Source organism: Dunckerocampus dactyliophorus, chromosome 6, assembly GCF_027744805.1.
Source record: "Dunckerocampus dactyliophorus isolate RoL2022-P2 chromosome 6, RoL_Ddac_1.1, whole genome shotgun sequence".
Taxonomy (NCBI): Eukaryota; Metazoa; Chordata; class Actinopteri; order Syngnathiformes; family Syngnathidae; genus Dunckerocampus; species Dunckerocampus dactyliophorus.
This window is the reverse complement of record NC_072824.1, coordinates 17,155,836-17,168,686: the sequence shown is the minus strand read 5'-3', so window position 1 is coordinate 17,168,686 and position 12,851 is coordinate 17,155,836. Positions and strand designations below refer to the sequence as shown.

The 12,851-nt window shown below is 41.1% G+C and overlaps 1 protein-coding gene across 6 annotated transcripts in view; it reads right to left on the bottom strand.

The window, feature by feature from the left end:
* Positions 1-2,389: 2,389 nt before the first annotated feature.
* LOC129182371 (myosin-10-like) overlaps positions 2,390-12,851 on the bottom strand; it is a 53,769-nt gene continuing 43,307 nt past the window's right edge. For 4 of the 6 annotated variants that reach the window (XM_054778384.1, XM_054778386.1, XM_054778385.1 and 1 more), the window contains 13 exons: positions 11,117-11,269; positions 10,787-11,035; positions 10,497-10,709; positions 9,979-10,191; positions 9,729-9,890; positions 9,503-9,631; positions 7,928-8,016; positions 7,718-7,841; positions 6,895-6,984; positions 6,685-6,803; positions 6,495-6,603; positions 6,226-6,398; positions 2,392-5,798 (listed from right to left, as the gene is read on the bottom strand). In XM_054778384.1, coding sequence (XP_054634359.1) covers positions 5,663-5,798; positions 6,226-6,398; positions 6,495-6,603; positions 6,685-6,803; positions 6,895-6,984; positions 7,718-7,841; positions 7,928-8,016; positions 9,503-9,631; positions 9,729-9,890; positions 9,979-10,191; positions 10,497-10,709; positions 10,787-11,035; positions 11,117-11,269 — 1,959 coding nt within the window. In that variant the 3' untranslated portion in view covers positions 2,392-5,662. Of the gene's footprint in view, positions 5,799-6,225; positions 6,399-6,494; positions 6,604-6,684; positions 6,804-6,894; positions 6,985-7,717; positions 7,842-7,927; positions 8,017-9,502; positions 9,632-9,728; positions 9,891-9,978; positions 10,192-10,496; positions 10,710-10,786; positions 11,036-11,116; positions 11,270-12,851 lie in introns of all 6 variants that reach the window. The other 2 variants (XM_054778388.1, XM_054778389.1) reach the window with 2 other exon arrangements.

The window sequence follows — 12,851 nt, the reverse complement described above, 5'->3', positions numbered from 1 at the left end:
GCTTTTAGCTCGTCACTTTTGTTTATTTTGAAAGAGTGTGAACCCGTATTACCCTTCCTCTTCCTCCTCTATCTTCCCTCTGCTGAAGTGGTGACCAAAGTGCAGGCCGGGGGCCGTTTGCGGTGCACAGCTCGTTTTTTATCGACCCGCGGCATACTCTTAAAAAAACATTTAAACAAGCCCGCAAAGTTTGCCATAAGAAGTTGAACTGCAAATGAAATATTACACGCTATTGCTCGAGTGCTACCAATCTTGCATGGACTCCAATCTCACCAAGGTGTGCAACAGGAAGGGCATTCGGCGGAAAAACGAAGCCGAAATCCTTCATGTGATTGACTCGCTGTGGTAACTAAAAAATCCCAGCAGTACTTCGAAGTATTTGCTTTGTCAGCTCAGACTCAAAGGTGATATGGTGGCTTTTGTTCGAATATCAAAGTGGCCCTCCAGCATTCTTCCACTTTTCCTGGCCCTCGAGAGGAGAAGCTTGGACACCACTGATGGATTACCTCCGTTAAAACCCACCTGTTCTTCCCACCTCAACAACCATCTCATCCGCCTTCCTCTTAGCGTGTGTGAGACTGACCGAGAATGACGCCAAAGATTGTTTTGTAGCTCTCCTCCTGATTGTGTGTGTGTGTGTGTGTGTCAAGTCATGTGACTGTATGGATGGGGGGGGAAGGGGGAGTTTGGGGAGTATAGAGTATAAATAAGACATTTTGATGTGAACTGGTGGCTTCATTTGATTTTTTTCTTTCTCCTCCTGTGTGTCAAATATGGAATAAAAGAAAAACGGGTGGTTCCCATGACGACTCGTATGACTCGAGGCTGATCTGTCTCATATACTGGGATGGGTTTTATGGGAGGCTGAGGGTTGCCAGCTGTTTTTTTTTTTTTTTGTTTGTTTTTTAAACACAACTTTGCTACCACAGCCATCGGCTTCATGTTATTTATTCTTTTGTTGTGTCCAATATGGAATTAAAACGAAACAGATGGTTGCTGTGATGACTCTTACTAAATGAAAATGACATTTTTGGTAAAGGTAGGCTTATGTTCATGTTACTGTTTATACTGCATATGCCTACACATACTGCATATAAAGCCACAAACACCTCTATATAGTATAAATATGTGTGTGTGTATATATATATATATATATATACAGTATATATGCATGTATATATACAGTATATGTGTGTATATATATATTTACACTTGGTGTTTATACACATAAACTAAAAAATATAAAATTCTTTTTGCTCCCATTTTTCATGAGCTGTGGCATGTCAAGACGCTGATCGCACAGGCGTGCCTTAGGCTGGCCACAATAAAAGGCTACTCCAAATGTGACATTTTACTGTATTGGTATAAACATTGACATGTTTGGGATGATCTGGATCGGTGTACAGTAAACGATATTGATACAGTCGTATGGCAACGGACACGGGACACAAGGAATTGACAGACTATTTGACGGAGTTTTATATTGAGCACAGAAATTCATGAAATCACATATTTGAGGAAAATGGCAGTGCCAGATACCGACTGGTACCACCGTCACAATGAAGTTAAACTGGACATTTTAGCGTGGCCTTTTACTGTGGCCAACCTAAGGCACATCTGTGCAATATGCTGTCTATTCAGCATCCTGATATGCCACACCTGTGAGGTGGATGAATAAAGAATTCTTCTCAACAACGTACAGGATGGGCTTTTCCCCAGAATCATGAGACCCAGTAGGATTTCATCTAATTCTTCTCCTCTCATTGCCAACATATTCACCATATTTAACATCTTCATCGATGATACGGCAATTAGTGGATGATTGATTCATGATGTTCGTGATCATCTCCCAGTATTTACGATGAATAATACAAACCTTGGAAAGAAATTGACAAAAAAAAAAACAATATAGACAAGTGAAGGCAGAGGAATCCATAAATGCACAAAAAAATGATCGGAATTGGGATATAATATAAAAATGTCGCCCTTGCATATAATGAATTTTTAAAAATAGTTATCTTATTATATAATCAACACCGTCCTATTAAGAAATACAACAGAACGTTAGCATAGGATAGTTGTCCGTGGATAACAACAGGGCTACGAAATGCACGTAAAAAGAAAAATGCACTTTACAGAGATTTCATTAGACAGAGAACTATAGTGGCGGAACATAAAGATAAAAACACGTTAACTAATATTATAAGAGTGAGTAAGAAAGATTATTAGAAGAGGATATTAGAGGATAATAGAAATAACATGAAACAAACATGGAAGATACTAAATAATATTATAAGATACAGCAATACGCACAGTAGTTTACCCAAGTATTTTATTGATAAGGATGTAGAATATTATAACATGGATGAAGGCGCTAATAGATTTCATGAATTCTTTGTAAATGTTGGATCAGAATTAGCAAAACAAATCCTTGATACTGGGAATTATGGAAAGTATCTACCAGAGAGAAATCCTTGTTCCTGTGACAGAACAAGAAATATTGGATATTGTCATTAAAAGCAAGAATAAAACATCTACGGATTGTAGTGCTATGGATCTGTCGTTGGTGAAAAAGGTCATTGAGGGCATCTCCAAACCATTAACATACGTACGGCACATATGCAAGCTTTCATTTCAAAGTGGTTCATTTCCAAATAAAATGAAAATCGCCAAGGTCATCCCTCGATATAAAACTGGGAACAAGCATCATTTCACTAACTATAGACCGGCCTCATTATTACCACAATTTTCAAAAATATTGGAAAAACTGGAAAACAAAAGATTGGACTCATTCTTGGAAAAACACGATATTATGCAGAGAATTTGTATGGATTTACCGTAGGTCAAATAGGTCAACAACACTGGCAATAACAGAAGCAACAGACCTAATTACAAACGCTATAGACCATAAGAAATATGTGGCAGGGGTGTTCATAGATTTAAAGAAAGCTTTTGACACAATCAATCACGACATTTTAATCAGTAAACTAGAAAGAAACGGGATCAGGGGAATAGCGCTTGATTGGGCCAAAAGCTATGTCAGCGGAAGAAAACAGTTTGTGAAGTTGGGTGATTGTTCCTCATCATGTCTGGACATTGTTTGTGGTGTCCCCCAGGGGTCAGTATTGGGCCCCAAACTCTTTATTTTGTATATCAATGATATGTACACTATGCATTTTGTACTATTTGCTAACGATACTAATATTTTTCACGATGCGGATAACATATGAAAATTGCAGGAGGACATAATTACAGAAATGAAAAAATTAAAAACATGGTTTGACAGTAACAAGTTATCGCTAAATTTAGGTAAGACAAAAATAATGTTATTTGGCTGTCCCTCAGGGGTCAGTATTGGGCCCCAAACTCTTTATTTTGTATATCAATGATACTGTATGTACAGGGTTTCTAAGCTAATGCATTTTGTACCATTTGCTGACGATACTAATATTTTTCACTATGCGGAAAACATATGAAAATTGCAGGAGGACATAATTACAGAAATGAAAAAATTAAAAACATGGTTTGACAGGAACAAGTTATCGCTAAATTTAGGTAAGACAAAAATAATATTTGGAAATTATAGAATGAACACACAGTTGAGGATACATGTACGGGGGGGTAGAAATTGAAAGTGTTCATGAAATCAAATTTTTGGGGGTGATTATAGATGACAAAGTTGTCTGGAAACCACACATCAAACATGTACAGAGTAAAGTAGCAGGAACAAATAAAGCAAAGAAGGTCTTCGATAGTAAATCACTTTACTGCTCGCTCGTCTTACCTTATTTGCAGTACTGTGCTGAGGTTTGGGGCAACAACTACAAAACATGATCGTATTCACGAACTATCCTTCAGATACGAATTATCCACCAAGTTGGTTATCAGGAACCAACCTATTATTTCTGAAGTCAAAGCTACTCAAGTTTACTGACATTGTCCAATACCAAAGAGCACAAATAATGTTTCAAGCGAAAAATAAACTATTACTAGGAAACATCCAGCAATTGTTCAAAAATCAGGAAGGGTGTCATAATCGAAGGAAACGTTTGAGTTTATCAGTATGCGGGGTGAGACTTCTGAAGGGCTTCCGTGTGGAACTGAACCAATGTACAAATGTGAGGCAGTTTAAAATGATGTATAAAAATACTTTTCTTAAAGGTATGAGGATGAAGGAGGTGTGGCTAATAGGTGATTTATGCGCAAATGTGTTATTTATTTTTGTATTTGTGTGCACTGTGCTTGCATGGTACATGCTATGTGCTGCTGTGCATGGATATATAGCATGTGTGTGCGTGTCTGCGTGGGGGTAGATATGCGTTGGAGATGGAAGGAAGTTGATTTGATATTTGCTGAAGGACAGGGGGTGGCAGTAAATAAGTTTTACTTCTTCTTTTGAATATATAATTGATTATATTTCTTTTCATTTATTCTAATTTATTTACATTATTATTATGTTGAGAGGAAAACTGTGGTTCAAATATTCAAATCTTTCAATTGAATATTTCAATCAATCAACCCTTTTTGGCTCCAAACATTTCCAAGCACATCGTTTTTATTATTTGTTTGATGCGGTGATTGAAAAGCAGCTTGGAACATCTCAAATAAAAAATGCAGGTCATGAGGGGACAAATAAAAAACTGCCAAAGTTACAATGAATATGCTTTATTTTCCTTAAAAAAAAAACAAAACCAAAAAAATATTACTGTCTCTAAATCCAGGTGTACAAGAAATAAAATGGAAGTATTTCTGTAGTGGAATGCCTGCTTTTGTCAACAGCCAGCTGGATAATAATAATAATAATAATAATAATAATCATAACAACATGAAGTTAATGAATTAAACTAGTCAAGGATGTTAAAGCTTCCAACCAAATGTAACGGTCAAAAATAATGCTTGATTTCTGGAGACTGACGTACATACTGATTAGGACCCGAAGAGCTTTTGAACAATGGAGGTACACGTCACATGTGATATGCAGCACAGCAAAAAATAAATAGAAAGTGTTGGATATTGTTTTTTGTTGTTAGGTTTGTGGAAGAAAATCATTGCCCATTTCTGTTCTTATGCAGTGTCTAAGGCACTTAAAAAAAATGTAGGTGTTGAGTGTCTGCAGGCAGCCATGGTGGTCTGCGTGCAGTAAGTAGATGATGTATACTTTACAGGCATCATAACGTTTGCTTTGACTAAATATTGGTTTTCAAATGTGTTTTTGTTTCATAGAAGAGCAATCAAAGGGGGGGCAGTGACGCGGTCAGGTGTAGTGTTCCATTTCTTCTCCCAATTGCATGTCAAGCAGCCAAATGTTGAGATGAACATTGTTTTCACAGTAATAATAATAATAATAAGAATAATAACAATAACAATAACAATAATAGTACACGTGGCATTCAGTCCTTTGCACTGAGACATTAGTGTTGGTCAGAAGGTCACAGAGGAAGTGTCAGCCTTTTTTTGTACCTACAGTAAGAATACATGAGGAAGGAGCAGAGGACCCACTAAGGCAGAATTGTCCGTTGGGCTCCAGAAGCGTCACATCCAGGGAGAGGGTAGTATTAAAACAAAACAAAAAAAGGGGGGGTAGATAGTGGCGGCTTCACCGCTGCAGTCTAAAAACAATGGGTTGGAGGAGTGACGAGGCAGAAAAGCGACGTGGACGCCTTTACTCCACATTGGTGTCATTGAAGTCGCTGGTGCGGCTGTCGGCGTCATCGTCCGACCTGTCGATGGAGGTGCCATCCACGTTGATGTTGTGATGACCGGAGCGGCTGGAGAAGCTGCTGACTGGACCCCCTCGCCTGCACCAAGTAGACACGGAACAACACTTGCTAATGCTGGACGTGCTTTGGCCAAAAGACGGCGACATATTTGGTCCAACACTGACAGCAGATCCAGCAATCATACACCACTTTATGACAACAAACAGAAGATGGGTTACAATTTTGAACCAATGTCTTGAACTTTCCGGAATGACTCTAAAGTGGAACGGCCTCAACGCACCTCACTTGACCTCCGTTTAGCAAGTATCAATTAACTCTTGTGCTTGGCGTTTTCTTTGGCTTATTTATTTATTTTTTTTAACATCCAAAAATGAGAAGTGTAAAGCTCATCTGTGAAGAAAGTGTTGGTCCAAATTGGTCCGTGCCTAATTTGTCAGAACCTTTTTCCATCCAATCCATCCCCAGGAAACTTGTAGTGTCTTTCGTGAGTGTGTTGTCTTCCTACCTGAGGCGGCTCTTGAGGCTGCTGACCTCGCGGCTGAGGCCCTCGCTGGCTTCAGTGGCGTCGTCCAGCTCTCTCTGCAGCTTCCTGCGGGAGGCGTTGGCCTTGGTGGCCTCTTCCTCCGCCTCCTCCAGTTGACGCTTCAGCTGCTTCATGCGAGAGTTGGCTTTGTCCACCTGAACAGGACACACACCAGCACCACCGTCACATTGAGTTAAAAAAAACCCCAACAAACAAAAAACTTAAACATTCTTGAGTGGTATCCTTCTCACCTGCTCCTTGTACTGGTCGGCATGACGACGTTCGTCTTCCACCTGCATCATCACTTCCTTCAGTTTCTTCTCCGTACGGCGAACAATCTTATTGGCCGCTCCTCTCTCTCTGGAGTCGGAAAGGAACACAGGCAGTTGAGAGGGCTACTTCATGACGTATCTACCTGGTTGTGTGAACATGAACACGTACTTGGATTCCTGCTCCAGCTGCTCCTCCAGCTGCAGGATCTTAGCTTCCAGGGCCGTGATGGAGGCCTTAAACTTGGACTTGACGGCCCCTTCCAGCTCCGCTAGCTTGGCCTTTAACTCCTGTGGTGGTGAAATGCAACTTTATGAATGAGGCGAGGCCACTGACAAAATACAGTATGAACTTGTTTGTGGGCTGTCACGACTCCAAGACCTTGTTCTGACGCTCCATCTGTTGCCGAGCGTTCTCGCTCTTCTGGGCGACGCCACGTTCTCCTGCCAGCTCAGTGGTCAGGGTGTCCACCTGATCAAACAGCCAGGAAGTGAAACTTTGCTATATCATTAACAGTCATCATATTGACATATGACTTGTACTATTAAAACTTCATTCCTGTAATATTGCAAATATATTCTTCTAATTGGAGCAGTTTTTTTCAACTTTATGTCATAAAATGACAACTTACTTCTTGTAGTATTATTCCCAAAAGGTACGACTTTATTTTGGCAATATTTTGTAGCATATTTTCACTTATTCTCGTAATATTATGACTTTATTTTTGTACATTTACAGCTTTGTTCTCTTATTATGACATTACTCTTGTCATTTTACAAACATCTTAATTCTTGCAATATTTCAACTAAATTTGTGTTATAGAACTTAATTGTCATAATATTATATTATTATTTTTGTAATCTTACGAGCAAAAGCGTATGACTTAATTCTCGCAATATTTCCAATGCATTTGTGGAATTGAACTTATTCTTGTAATTTTAGGACTTTACGATTTGAAAAACCTTTTTTCTCGTATTATGTTATTAACGTCATTTTACGAGCATACTTCCAGCTTTATTGTTGAAATATATCAAATACGTTTGTGTAACATAACTTATGAAAGGATTTGATTGTTGTAAAACTGCAATTTTCTTATTACGACATTAGTCATGAACATAAGACTTTATTCTTGCAATATTTCTACTAAATTTGTGTGATTGAACTTCTTGTAATATTAGTACTTCTGTTCTGAAGGTGAGCCAACCTGCAGCGTGCTCTTCCTGAGGCGGTCATTGAGCAGCTCCATGTTGCCCTGCTCCTCCTCCAGCTCCTCCTCCAGCTGGGAGATGCGAGCTTCCAGCCTCCTCTTCTCTTCCAGCAGCATGGACCTGACGAAACAAAATGTGGATGTCAAACTCCATCACTGCGGCTTGTAGAAGACATCGACAACCAGACAGGTGGCAGGACCACTGACTTCCCAGAGGTGCTGTTGGAGATCTCGTCAGCCAGCTCGTCTCGCTCCTGTTCAGCATGTCGACGGGCTCTCTCAGATGCCGCGTGGTCCTGTGTCACGTAGAAAAAACACCACATATCTTTGTTTGGCCACGTTTCCACCAAATGGTACAGGGATTGTGTTCAGCTCATAATAGGCCTGTCACAATAATCCATAAATCGACTAATTGAACGATGAAAAAAAAAAACAAACGAGGTCCATCATTTTGACGCCTCGATAAATTGCCAGGTGCATATATGGATGCCCTTTGCCTTTTTAGTCGTCTCTCTGTACCACACAGGCTGGATGACAAGAGGGTTCACTCTGCATCTGTCTGTGTGCATTGGTTCTATAGTGGAATGAACGGAGAGCGTGAACCCTCCTCTCATTCAGCCTCTTTGTCCCCCAGTACGTGGAGGCGGGGCTACTAGTGAGTGGCTACACAGAGTGCAAGCAGTTAGCAAGCAAAGGCTGATATGAATTAAGGCAGAAAAAAAGCGATACCCGAATGCCGCATTTCCAGTGTAGCAGTGCAGCAGAACGGTTACGGAGGCGTTTGATTGGCAGTGTAAATATAAACAAAACAGTGCAAAATGGTGCGTGCTCACAGGCGCTCGCTACATTGCAAAAGAAATGCAACCTTTCAATATGGTTGAAAAGCATATTGAAAACATATACAAAATATACAAAACATTTAAAATGTTTAACAGTACAAATTGCGTGGGAGAACGTACAAGCACATGTCACAAACAGCAATTCCTGAACTGTATAACCCAGTGAAAGACCTGTTGAAGGACAACCAGCAACATTGCATTTTACTCCACCACTACAGATATGTGGGCCAGCTCAAATATGACACCCTACATAACTGTGTGTAGTTTTTTATAAATTCTTAACAGGAAGAGAGTCTATATAGCCAACTTCTGTGTCAAGCTAATGTCTCACCCAGGTACACTATACTTGAGTACCATCTAGTTATTAAAATGTGAATTACACCTCTCAATGAAAATATAGTCTCAAAAAACGTCGATATTATCAATTATCAACAATAATTTGTAACACCAGCAAAGTTTGTTATTGTGACAGACCTAGTCACAAGTAAATGTGCAAGCAATGGCTAGTTGATATTGGTTATGTCGGCATCATTAAGGCCATCTGGGAGGTCGTGTAGATAAACAAGTTTCACCATATCGGCAAATTTTAGCTCAGCGACTTCTTAAGTTTTGCTTTTACTTTGACTTTTTGCAATACCACCACAGAATGGCAACAACAACAACTGCAAAGTGGAAAAGTGTGATAATGAACATAGAATTGTTACGGCATCCAGCGGTAGCACAGCAATGGAAGTAGTACACAAGTGCCTGTCCTGGCTGCTCAGTACAATATGGGTAAAGCAACAATAATTAAAAAAGAACAAAATGTTTGACAGTAAAGAATGTCGACATTTGACTTATATTACCTTTACGGTTAACAGATGTTTTCTGTTTCTATGATTTGCTTTGGGAAATATTCTGTGGGCTCAAAGAAATGAAATAATGAAAAATGTCAATCATCTACCTCTTGCAACTGTAAAATTTCAGCTTCAAGGCTCTTGAGTTTCTTCTCATTTTCTTTGGACTGTGTGAAGATCTCGTCCCTGGAGGCCCGGGCCTCCTCCAGCTCCCTCTGGTAGTCCTTCATCTGAGCCTGCAGCAGCACACAAGTAAAAGCGGATAAACACACCACGCTATAAAAACATGGAGGACTTACATGTGTGTGTGTGTGTGTGTGCGTGTGTGTGTACCTGTAGTTTTTTAAGCTGTTTAATGGCCTCGTCCCTGCCTTTGTTGGCTGTTTCTATTTGTCCTTCCAGCTCATTGAGGTCCATCTCTAGCTTCTTCTTGGAGGCCACAGCCAGTGTTCTCTGCTTCCTCTCATCCTCCAACTCAACCTCCATTTCACGCACCTGGTGATACAAGCGTCATAGAACATGCCATGTTCAACCCACACCTACGTTTTACTGTAAGACAGGACCAACATAAAACATAAAATACCTGTTTGACTAACGCCCTCTTCTTCTCGTCGCCCTGCTCGTCTCTGGCCTGCAGGTCTCGGTCAAACTGAGCCTTCATGGCCTGCATGTTGACTTCTAGACGTAGTTTGGCATCCTCTGTGGCCTGCAGCTCGTCCTCCAGCTCCTCCAGTTGGGTTCGCATTTCTTCCACCTGTTGTTCTAGCGTACGCTTGGACTTCTCCAGTTCATGGACCTGTTAGCAGCAACAGCAGCACTCAGGATGACAGGAGCACAGCTGTATTTAAGGATCTACTACAAAAATACTGGTTGACAGGCGCGTTCTGTTGTTTTTAAGTATTTACTGCATAAATGCTAGTCAAAGCCCCTTTCTATAGACAGGAACACTGTGGCTAATTAGAAATCTCATGTTTTTAGGAGTTTGCAAAAATCCTCTCAATGACGAGAGTTTCCTGTGTTTTAAGGCAAAAACCTTTGAACTGAACATGTGGGCCGATCTGACGCCTCTGAGTCAAGTTGAAGAGTTCTAAGGTCACTCACATTCTTCCCCACGTCATCCTTTGAACTCATCAGGTCCTCCATTTCAGCACGGAGCTGCTTGTTGAACCTCTCCAGCTCCTCCTTGGCCTCAAGAGCCTCCTCCAAAGCTCTGGCCATGGACAAGGCCTTGGTATCCTTTTCTCTGGCTTCCGCCTCTGCACGGTCACGCTCCTCAGCGTAACGGGCTGAGATGGTCTTCTCCTCAGCCAACATCTGTTGGCACACAGAGCAGAGATGACAGTCAGACAGTCTTAGATATCTCATAAAACATATTAGGCGACTGCAAAAACCTGGTCAAACTTTTTCTGCTTCTTCTCTAGGTTGGAGACGATCTGCCTCTGGTGGTCCAGGTCCACCATCAGGTCATCTAGCTCCTGCTGGAGTCTGTTTTTGGTCTTCTCCATCTTGTCCATAGCCATAGATTTCTCCTCCAGACGCTGGTTGGTCAGCTCAACGTCCTTCTGGAGTTTTCTCTTCATCTCCTCCAAGCCCTCCATGGCTCCCACATCCTCCTCCAGCTTCTTCTTTGTTTCACTCAGCTACAGGAGGTAAGGAACAGTCTGAATTTATGCTGCTGGGACCATTAGCCCTTCTCTTGGTACATGACTTTCACCTCATACCTGAGCCTGAGCAGTCAACAGCTGCTTCTCCAGGTTTCGTCGCGCCTCTTCCTCCTCCTCCTGCTGCTCCAGCAAGGTGTTCTTCTCATCCTCCAGTTGGCGCACTCTGCTGCCCAGGTTTAGCTTCTGCCGTGTCTCTTCCTGCAGTAACTCCTGCACCACACAGTGAAACAAACATACTTTAAGATGCAGTTCCTTTGAAGAAACTCTCCCATGCTCAGGCTGGGGGCTGCATAAAAAGACCTATGATAACGCTGCACAAAGGCTGTCTTATGACAGCCTTTGAAGGCTCATCCACATGCAGCCCACAAATGTGGCCTTCTACTCCTGTTTTTTAGGTTTCACTGTTATTATCTTTTGCAGCTTGCCATATCCCAATATTCTTTATGCACCACTGCTTAGTCCTGAGATATATTTATATTTATTTATTTGTACGACACAAATATAACTGTTAAGATACTTGACTTTAGTAAGGCTAACATGATAACAACAATAACCTAACATGATGTAGAGTCCTGCAATGTTTTGGGTACACACTGATGGGCTTGTTTGATGCCTAACAGATCAAAAATATATACTTTAGTATAGTCAGAGGTACACATAGCACTGAAGCTATTGCGGGTGTGTCATTTTATTGTAAAAATCTGCCCCACAATAACACTGATTCCCTTTAACTTTAACTCACTTTGCTTTGCAGCAAGGTGAACGTGGCATTCATAGTGAGATCATGAAGATTTAAGTCTCAGCTTTAGAGTGGAGAGTACATAACTTTACACCAAAGATCCCCAAGATCCAAACTGGCATGAAAGGGGCTAGTCAGTTTTATTTTGAAGGTCAAAATGGAAGTGGTGTTGATGCAGTGCATTTCCATTGATAGTTATTTTCCCCGCTGCCTTTTTTTTAAGCCCCCGTCACATTGTAGTAGGCATCCTTCTGTCTCGAGAGACAATGGGGCAGGGCGCAAGCCTGGGCTGAGTGTATGTAGACCAGGGGTCACCAACGTGGTGCCCACGGGCACCAGGTAGCCCCCCACGACCACATGAGGTGCCCGCAAGCTTGCTTTTCGTTCAGGTTTTCAGTTAATAATGAAAGAACAGTAGAAACAAATGCATTCTGAAATACAAAATGTGAGTTGTGGACACCAGCATTTTGTTAATATTCTGGTAAAACAAGCATATTCGCTTTGTTTGGGTTTAAAATATGCTCTGAAAATAAATGTTACAAAAATGAGCAGGTCTTGGCCATTTTCATTTTGTAAAAGTAGCTCTCACAAGGAAAAACGTTGGTGATCCCTGATGTAGACCATGTGCTGCCCAGTCAACATGGCCTCGCCAGATTGGTCCAACAATTTCGAGCTGGTTTTGGCTGACTAATTTGTGCCACATTCGGGACAGGATTTGAATGTTGTTCAAACACTTATCAGGAATTTCAGCACCTCTGTACTGTGCACACTGGCAGCTGGTGGTAAGTTCGGCTTTTTTTTGTTCTTGCCTGAATGACGTCATGTAAATTGGCGACATGGAAGTGGTGAGTGACACTTCAGTGGGCTTGTTGGCTTTGGACCGCTTTGCAGCACCTCTGGGCTGGCGGCCGTTCTTGGACTTAACTTGGCTTCTTTTTTCCTTGGCAGTGATGTGAATGTGATGTGAGATGTCAATAAAGCAACGCTTAATAGTTATGTTTCAGCGTTTTTATGTGATCAGAATGTTTGGAATGCTGTTAAAGAATATTTAGA